The following is a 9,243-nucleotide window of genomic DNA, read 5'->3' on the forward strand; positions in this document are numbered from 1 at the left end:
TGTAGGAAATCGAGTAGCGGTGCGAGGGATTTGCATCATCCCGTTGTGTCGGATGCGTATGGGAACGGTTTGGCGGTTGAGAGTTCGTGGGTTGGTACTAGAGATTATAGTGCTCAGTTGGTGGTTCCTTCGATTTTGGAGTTTGTGAATCGGTTTGAAGGCGGGATTGATGGTATTAAGAAGAGGAATCATGAGTCTGTGGTTGAGATGGGTCAGATGCTGGTTAAGTCTTGGGGGACTCAGTTTGGTTGTCCGCCCGAGATGTGTGCCAGTATGATCATGGTTGGGTTACCGGTTTGTTTAGGAGTGTCCAGTGATTCGGATGTTTCGAAGCTAAGAACGTTTTTGAGAGAAAGGTTCAGAATTGAAATCCCGACCTACTTCAGGCCACCTGCGGACGGAGAGATTGATCCGATCACGGGATATGTGCGTATTTCTTTTCAAGTTTATAACAAACCTGAGGATTATCATAGGCTCAGGGACGTAATTAACGGACTTGTGAGAGATGGGTTCAGGTGCACGTCTCTATCTGGTTGATTAAGGTACAGTATAGATACTTTCCTTTGTTTATTGAATTCGTTTCTTCAGAAATATCATGTCCCAATTGTTACTATTTATTTATTCATCAACTTGGGGGCGTTAGTCGAAAATTGAGGAGCATTTATATAGTCTTGGGAACAATGGTGTGTTTGTTTACATCTTCTTTATAAGCATTGTGAGGCATTTAGGAAATGTTACTAGAAACATCTTAACACTAATAATGTCTTCTTCATTATTGTCTTGCTTATCTCGTCTATATGTATTAACCAGGGCATCAAGCTTTTCGGGCGAATGAATCATCCTGAAAGTTATCATGGTTTAGGTACCATGGAGCTTCATGAAATTGGAAGAAATGAAGTAACCTTTCTATTTCTACAATCATATCTCTCAGCATGAACTTCTTATACAGTAATCATGTATGATAAAATAAAACTAAGCTTTCTTCTCTTTCCTTTGCTCGATTCGCCTGTTCAAAAGCTCCCTTTTACATGTCTCCTAAAACATTAGCAAGTCAGGGTAATAACGCACTGTAGTCAGTGTTATTGGTTCGTGGATGGACATGTCACGGTCGTAAAAAGTTAATAATCTGTTACGTTTATTATGATTCAAATGATATCATTGGTTAAGAGGGCAACGTTGATCTAGTGAGGATGTTCATTTTAAACCGGAGACTTTTTCGACTAAGTAGTATCCGAATCGTGTCACTAAAACATTTGAAGATATTTAATTTCTGAGTATAGAAACTGGTGATGAGAATAATTATTTTGGTCGTTGTGGTGATTGAAATGATTCTCAATTTCAGGTGCACCTTCGTAACTCTGAACCTTTGACCTACCGAACTAACACAAATTATACAACTCAGCTATTCGTAAATCGGCGTGGCGTAGCTTTAAATAATCAGTCTAATGTTATCCTCAACAGTGGAATTAGAGAAAACAAAACACCTTCCATTATCTCCTTTATTTAATAACAAAAGAAAATCATGATTGCTATTTTACCCAAAAACAACTTAATACTATTATTCCCTTTCAATAAAAATAATAAATGGAGTAGTAAGACAAGGCAAAACAAGATTTTGAAGGTTTATTAACCAGAAATAAACTATTTTTCATCTATACTCTTATGAATCAACTTTAGATACACATTTTTATTTTCTCATTTTTGACCCTCATAGCTATTGATGGGGCGATCAGTGGTACTTCTTCTCTCACAGTGATGCAGTGTTGTTGTTCCACTTTCGAAATTCACAATGAGATTTACTAATAACTTAGTATTATATTTTCCCCCTATATATAATACCTGGTATGACTTAGCAGGTCTAAGAGTACATTATCAAATAAGATTCATAAACTAGTCCAATGTGAATATAGTGGCGAGGAAACTTCCGGAAAACTTGTACAACTTCATGTTATATTTTTTAAAGAGCAAATACATAGTCTTGTTCAGTTTTGAAGTTATGGTTTAATTGTAGTGAGATCCACTTTTTTATAAGTTATTTCAAACATGAAAACTTTAGCTTTAGATCAAAAGCAACTCTCATAGCCAAAATGACAGCGTAAATTTTCATCTAAATCATTTTCTCTAGAGGAATAAAACTGAAAATAATATATAGTTTGTCTGTTGATTTTCAATTTTGGTACTTATGTTACTCAAAGAATAAACATTGATATCTTATTATATAAATTTGGGTTTTGAAAGTTAGCCATTAACAAGATTTTGACATTTGTCAAGTTTATATCAATCTGAGATTTTGACATGTGTAAAAGTTAATATTTAATAGGAGGGATTTGAGTTACAACAAAAAAAAAATCTTTTGTTTTAAATAATAGAAATAATGTAAAAAGATAATTATCAAAAAAAAGTTACAAAAACTAAAAGTTTTTTTAATAATTATAAGGAGATTATATATATATATATATATATATATATTTTTCATAATCAAAATTATAACATTATTTTTTATTTTTTATTTTAAGTTATTAATTCTACAAAAAATTAGAAATGGGATTAAGGAAATATACAGTTAATTATTAATTCTAAATTTTTTAAATACTCACTTCTATATAAACATAGATTGTCTCATACTTTCATCTAACAAAATAGTTTGTTCAAAAATATTGCTTTCAACTTTGTTCTATTGGTAAAACTTTTTTAATGGAAAGGTAAATTTTCTTTATCTTTAAAACCAAAATTTTCTGGATACATATAATTTTTTTTAAGTTAAAAAAAAATTAATATGTTCTCCATGATTTAAGGTCCGGAATCACTTCAAATGTTATATAGAACTTTAAAAACTCATGTGGACCTATGTTGCACAAAATATTCATCTTAGGAATGAAAATTATAACCAAATCAAAACTTGTATGTTTTTAATTGAACATTTTAAACAATTTATCATAAAATTAATTTACAAAACAAGATCTTTGAAGTTTTGTTAACCCAGTTACAATCATTCACCATCTTTATGTATTCTTCATTAGATTTCTCTTAGCTTTTCTCCCAACAATATGGAGTTTTTCTTGAAAATTAGTTTTAAAATCTTTCAAGTTGGATCATACATATAATATTCTAAAAACTTAATTGTTTGATGGAAACTTGTGCTTTCATTTTAATGCAACACCTATTAAAAAGAAAAAAAAAATTAGTAAAAAAAGAACGAAAATTATAGTAGTCGTACACTTTCGCATTTCTTTTTTATGAACTTTCAAATTTAATTGATGAACAAAAAAAAAATTTACAAAGAAATAGGAAAATAATTGGAAACAAAATCAAGAGAGTACTCCGAGTCAGAAACTGGTTGAATCACGAAATCTCGTTTGGATCCGTTACATACACGTGCGATTAAGGGTTCCGGAGTTCCGACGAAGGCGTGACGGCGTTCCGATGTGGATCAATGGACCGCTTTTACATACAAATAAAATTTGTCCACAGTGGTCTATTATCTACCCTAAAAATAAAGCGGTCCAAACTGCAGACATATTTAGCCGCCTGGATTGCAGTTATCATTGAGAACCATAAAATATATATATATATATATATATATATATAATAAAGTTAAATGCAAATCACAACATAGCAAATTTATGACGAGTGACTTAGTTTGTTACAAATGGCCGATGAATGTAAATCATTTGTTTTAATTTCATATAATCTTTTGAAGACGAAAAAAAATCTTAAATAACCAAATTAGAAAGAGTACATATTTAAAAAATAAATACAGATTATACCATTTACAACGAACATGTTGAAGTTTTTATTCAATGGTTAAATATGTATAGTGAGAATGTTGAATTAGGGTGCTGAAATTTGAAATGACATGTTGAAAAACGAGAAGAAGATGAATCACTGCCACATAATCCTTTAAACACCCAAAAAATCTACTAATTACTCTTTTCACAACCCATATATATCAATTTTAAAATCAATGTTCTTTGCTACTCTAAAATATATCAAATTATCAAATTCAAGTTTTCTGGTAATTTTTTTTTAGTAATAAGTATCTCTATTTTTCGTCTTTATTACTTACAAAAAATATAATTAAGAATAAAAAGAAAAAATTAAAAAGTATTATAAATATTATACTCTTAGTTATTTCAGGATAGTGACTACTATTCAGATACTTGATCCAAGTATTTATAAAGTTTTATAAGATATTTACAAGGTTTTATAAGATATTTATAAGGTTTAGAAATATGTAATCAGGAAATCAAAAACATAAAAAGAAATAAGAGTAAAAGATAAAAGTGGTGGGATAAAGTGATTAATTTTATTAAACTAAACTACTAGAGTGTAAAAATTGAGTGTATGTTGAATTATTAAGTGGAAAAGAGAGAAGATGATGTGGAGTCTCTCAAAAGTAAAAAATATAGTGTTGAATTGCAAAATCATTGTTCATAGTTATATAAAAAGTATAAAAAATGTGTCACTTAATTTGAAACTCAATTTTATTTGTCTTTTTACCTAGATTGCCCTTAAACTAAGACTAAAACCCTTGACTTCACTCATTATATAATGCTTCCAACACTTGCATTTTTCTAAATCAACCAAACACAAGGTAATTGCCTTTTGAAACTTGAAACATTGAAGCTTCATACTTGATAAAATGTTACCTTGACTGAAACTTGTTAAAACTGTGATCAAATATGCATTGGTGTGAAAAATTATATAAGGGCCATCGAACTGCAAGATATAATCTTAAGCTTACTCTAAATAATCTTAAGCTTTAGGAGGTAATTGCTCCGACTTTGACAGATATTTAAATAATCTTAAGCTTTAGGATGTAATTGCTCCGACTGTCAGATATTTTGAAAGTTTGGTTCAGGAAATGAAGTCCTGTGAGAGTATTTTCAGACATAGAAAGTGTGGTTCTCAGTTTATAAGGCAGAGACACTCAAGCAATGAATGTGTTTAATTGCAATGTCCAAACCGTGCCTATAAAGCATAAGTTGATATCCTTTCAACCCCCGAGTTCGAAAAGAGACAAAGCTATGGCCAATGGCCGAGCCTTAACGGGCAGATAATTAGTTTTTCTTTTATGTAGAATCATCAATGTTGAATCCCTGCCACCCACTATCCCCAGTCTATGGAGGGAAGCTGAGGATAGCCTTGCTCAGGAGGCGGTTTCAGAGATGGCGGAAGATCAAACCAACCTGTGCCTGGTCTCCCGCTAAAAAAATCACCTGTTTTGCACAATCAAAACCTCCAACATCAGATTTCTATAAGTAGTAAATATGCGAAACGACTTAGAGAAGTTGAATGGTAAAAAACAAAACAAGAACGCATACGGTTTAAAGTACTTCCTTGGATATGTTGGTTAAGCATGTCAGGATGAGGTTGTGTATTACTGGTGAATCCTGCATTTTGAATTCAAAAAGAAAGATGATGTTCTAAGCAAAACAAACACAAGACAGAATCTAGGATGGGCGTAGTAGAAGACTTCTTTAGAGCTTTTAAGAAGCCAAGAAAAGAGACGAAACCACATGTCTAAACCACATGTTTAAAGGTTTTGACCTAACCTGTGCTTCCTGTATTGCTCCGAGGGTGAACGTATCTACAAGAGTTTCCGAATGGGCAAAAATTCTGCAAAAGACCCAATTAAGACAGGAACATAAGACCTAAAACAAAACCCTCAAACAAGGCAATGCAAGAACTTCTGATTCAACGAAAGAATAAGACTTTGCACACCCAAGAGATTGCTAGGAGGTAAGATGAACATAGCAAAAAAAAAGTTCAATTCGATTGAAGACGTACCGAGGTAATGAAGCTATTGCAGAGACCCTTCGTCGCAAAATTGGAGACTTGTGGATTAAGATCTAAGAAACGGAGATGTTAAGAAAGAGAAGCGAAGCAGAGAGAGACGAAGAGAGAAGAAAGACGAGAGACAGACCTGAGGAAGAGCTGTACCAAAGGGCTTTAGCTCGAAGATGAGGTTTACTCTGAAGATGGCGTTTTCTAGCGACTTGAGTGTCTTGAAACTCCTTTTCGCAGTAATCACAGTAATATTTCCCAGACGGCATATCTTCTACAGCGATGACGGACTCGTAATTCCTAATAATAAGTATATATCACAAAGTTTTGGCATTTATCAAGTCTGGGAATGAAGTGGCTTTACAATTGTCGCATGAGGTTTCTCGAAGAAACTTGAAATTGCTACAGCGAAACAATGCGACGAACATAGACAGACTACTAGGTTTGATGTTGCAGAGGAAAGAAGAACGATACAAAAGCATAAGTACGAAACTCTAGATAGAAAAAAATTATTTGGTGGGTTGTTACATTATAAACCAACCGACCAAGCACAGTACTGTAATAACTCTTTTTTTCTCTACTCATACAACAAACAAAAGGGATACATATCAGATTGTGACATATTGATACATCGAGAGGGAGAGAGAGGAGATTATAGATGTGTTGTTCATGCTACATTTTTGGGGTTTTCACAAACCGAGCCAAGGACACTGCTTCCTCGCATGCTCAGGTACTAACTTAGCTACCATCTCCACGGGTACACCTTTCAGCTCTGTTTCATAACAACAAGCACAATTTTTAGTCCATGATCTTAAGATGTTACCCAAGAAAAATAAGCAGTCTCTTTATGTATTTCAACTCTACAATGATGGATTTAAGTTTGGACCATTAGGAAAGGAAGATGTTTTACCGTGAGGTTTGAAGTTGAAAAGCGGTGGAAGGAAACGACCATTAGGCAGACGTGCGTTTGGATCTCTTAGCTCATCAAAGAATGGGTGGACCAATGTGTCGAGCTGTGACCAGATTCACAATTCAAGCGTATACATGTCAGACAAAAAAAAAAACTTCGAGAAGATTTTTACAGAAGGACGTTGATTTCTAATACTCACAGCGGCACTTCGTAGATTAGGAGAGTATTGAAGAAGTCTTGAGACCAAATCAACAGCTTCCGGAGGCATGCGTTTGTGGAAAATCTGTGAATACATGATGAGAAAATATCGTCACATTGACTTAAACTGCTACTGAAGAAGAGACATTGAACATTATGATCTGGTGTATATAATATCTAATTTACCTTGTGCCATGGATGAGCTTTAATCTGAGGGAATTTGAATTCCGTGTAGTTAGGGTTCATGCACTTGATTTCTTCCCTGGTAGGCGTTCCCAAGACCTATCCCAATGCAAAACAAACAAATACATAAACATCAAATCTTCCATCAAAATTACTGATAACAAGAACATGTTATTTAGTTGATTATACCTTGATTATCTCTACAAGTTGATCAACACCACTCTCACCCGGGAATAAGGGCTGCCATGAACAAAGGATAGAGTCTGTCAATCACAAAACTCCAGTTCGAATAGAACAGAAATGTTTGAATGAGAATTTAGTGTATTACCTGTCCAAGCAAGAGTTCAGCAAGAACACATCCTGCAGACCAGACGTCAATGGCTGTCGTATACTCAGTTGCTCCAAAAATAAGTTCAGGTGCTCTGTAATACCTCGAGCAAATGTAGGAGATGTTTGGTTCTCCTTTTACCTGTTTTCAGGAGTTACATTTATCAACAAGATTGATTTTAACTTCTCCAAATAAGAATGTACTCAAGAGAAGATATATCAAACGTACCAATACTTTTGCACTTCCAAAGTCGCATAGTTTTACTTGGTGAGTGTGTGGATTTACCTGTTTCATTATAGATAAAATAAAGTGGCATTCAAAATTGAGGACAAGTAAACTATCGAGGTATACTGTGAGTTCTGGTTTATTAAGCTTTTTCGTACCAACAAGTTTTGAGGTTTTATGTCGCGATGACACACACCAATGCACCGGTGAATGTAAGATAAAGCCCTAAAAATCTGCCAAAGATAGAAAAAAACAGATAAGTGATGGGAAAAAAAAAACGCCTCTACCTCTTAAAACTAATAAAAATGCAATAATTGAAACCTGATATGTGTAAAGTTTGACGTATATGAGAGGCATTCTCTGATTCAGTTTGTTGTAATGTTTGATAACCCGATGAACAGTTTCTGGGACGTATTCAAGAACAAGATTGAGGTAAAGCTCATCTTTTTCGGTGGTTGAGAAGAAGCAGTGTTTGAGAGACACAACATTTGGATGGTCAAGTAGCCTCATGGTTTGAAGCTCACGGTTCTTGTACCTCCTATCTTGTAGAACTTTCTTTATTGCAACAGTTTCTCCTGTCTCAAGACATTTCGCCTGAATCATACAAGGAAAAAAAGAAGGAATCCAAGTCAGATGATGGATCATATCTTACATAATTGTAGAGAGCGAGAGATAAACGAACAAAACTCACTTGGAACACAACACCAAAAGATCCATGTCCAACAACACGTTCCGCCATGTAGCTGATCGTCTGCATTCACATTTGAGGGAATTTAAATCAAACAGAAAACTCTTAAAGCGAATCAACTAACACAAGTGATAAAGAAGAAGCAAGAAACCTGCTTTGGTTGGCCGTTTCTTCCACCAATAGTAGTCACTATGATGTGACCAGTCTCAGTACCATTGCCATCTACAACCGTCGCTTCCATTTCCTAGCAACCATCACAACCCATTTTAGATTTCTACAAAAAAAAAAAACTATGAGCAGAAATCTATAGCTACAATACGCATCATCAAAACATACTTTATCGTCTCGAATTTTCATGTCATTCATTTCCTCAGGCAATTTATCAACACCAGTAGCAGCATGTGCACTAGTAGTAGAGTCTCTTGCCCCGGGGATAGGAGCTATACCCACTGACGCCATTTTTCAGGCTACAAAAATAGTTTCTTTCTTTTTCTACAACTCTTCCAAGCTCTCAAGCCTGCAATAATAATAACCACAGAAATGAGTCCACTGAGTAAACAAAACAAGCTTTACAAATTCAATTTCAACAAAGAAAAAAAACAAATTTAAAAAAAAATCTTCTTTCAAGTTTTAAAACAAAGATTACTTACTTAGTGATTAAAATCAGATACCCAACTTCAAATAAGCAAATTTTAGAACACTAAAATGACGAAAAAGGAAAGTTGTTTTTATTTAACGGGAAAAAAAATTGCAAATTTAGAAGACCCAAGCATCCAAGTAAGAAGATCTAGAACTAGAAGCAGACCCACTCAAAACCAAAAATTAAAGTTCATTGTGAATCCTAGTCTATACAAGCAGATCTGAAGCTAAAAAACACCTTCAAAATTTTTTAGGTAGTTTCAAAAAAAAAAAAAAAAAAAAAAA

General features: G+C 33.8%; 2 protein-coding genes and 1 long non-coding RNA gene across 6 annotated transcripts in view; 1 reads left to right on the forward strand and 2 right to left on the reverse strand.

Moving 5' to 3' along the window:
- Window positions 7–1,174, forward strand: LOC104771149. The gene is made up of 2 exons (XR_764733.2): window positions 7–542; window positions 811–1,174. It is a non-coding gene; the product is annotated as an uncharacterized LOC104771149 (long non-coding RNA).
- Window positions 4,841–6,159, reverse strand: LOC104771150 (zinc finger CCCH domain-containing protein 3-like). Of its 2 annotated transcripts, none has more exons than XM_010495624.1 (5): window positions 5,927–6,159; window positions 5,791–5,852; window positions 5,556–5,619; window positions 5,340–5,393; window positions 4,841–5,219 (listed from the first exon to the last, which is right to left on the reverse strand). In XM_010495624.1, the coding sequence occupies exons 1-5, from the start codon at window positions 6,054–6,056 to the stop codon at window positions 5,110–5,112; spliced, it is 420 nt and encodes a 139-aa protein (XP_010493926.1). In that variant the 5' UTR covers window positions 6,057–6,159; the 3' UTR covers window positions 4,841–5,109. The 2 variants fall into 2 exon arrangements, with proteins under 2 accessions (XP_010493926.1, XP_010493925.1); XM_010495623.1 differs by having other exon boundaries at window positions 5,325–5,393.
- The window catches only part of LOC104771151 (shaggy-related protein kinase alpha), a 3,757-nt gene continuing 784 nt past the window's right edge, over window positions 6,271–9,243 (reverse strand). For 2 of the 3 annotated variants that reach the window (XM_010495626.2, XM_010495625.2), the window contains exons 2-13: window positions 8,656–8,836; window positions 8,471–8,563; window positions 8,323–8,382; window positions 7,953–8,225; window positions 7,790–7,864; window positions 7,635–7,691; window positions 7,407–7,547; window positions 7,268–7,318; window positions 7,082–7,177; window positions 6,897–6,980; window positions 6,698–6,800; window positions 6,271–6,559 (exon numbers count right to left, since the gene is read on the reverse strand). In XM_010495626.2, coding sequence (XP_010493928.1) covers window positions 6,477–6,559; window positions 6,698–6,800; window positions 6,897–6,980; window positions 7,082–7,177; window positions 7,268–7,318; window positions 7,407–7,547; window positions 7,635–7,691; window positions 7,790–7,864; window positions 7,953–8,225; window positions 8,323–8,382; window positions 8,471–8,563; window positions 8,656–8,778 — 1,239 coding nt within the window. In that variant the 5' untranslated portion in view covers window positions 8,779–8,836 and the 3' untranslated portion in view covers window positions 6,271–6,476. Of the gene's footprint in view, window positions 6,560–6,697; window positions 6,801–6,896; window positions 6,981–7,081; window positions 7,178–7,267; window positions 7,319–7,406; window positions 7,548–7,634; window positions 7,692–7,789; window positions 7,865–7,952; window positions 8,226–8,322; window positions 8,383–8,470; window positions 8,594–8,655; window positions 8,837–9,243 lie in introns of all 3 variants that reach the window. The other variant, XM_010495627.2, reaches the window with a different exon arrangement.

The sequence above is a fragment of the Camelina sativa genome, chromosome 20 (assembly GCF_000633955.1).
Source record: "Camelina sativa cultivar DH55 chromosome 20, Cs, whole genome shotgun sequence".
NCBI classification, from domain to species: domain Eukaryota; kingdom Viridiplantae; phylum Streptophyta; class Magnoliopsida; order Brassicales; family Brassicaceae; genus Camelina; species Camelina sativa.

Bases quoted from the DNA above. Each gene is read 5' to 3' on its own strand.
- LOC104771150 (XM_010495623.1), bottom strand. From the start codon at position 6,056: ATGCCGTCTGGGAAATATTACTGTGATTACTGCGAAAAGGAGTTTCAA. The intron at 5,620-5,790 runs GTACGTCTTCAA...GGTCTTTTGCAG, and splicing joins GCAATAGCTTCATTACCTCG to AATTTTTGCCCATTCGGAAA. The intron at 5,394-5,555 runs GTTAGGTCAAAA...TTCAAAATGCAG, and splicing joins GAGCAATACAGGAAGCACAG to GATTCACCAGTAATACACAA.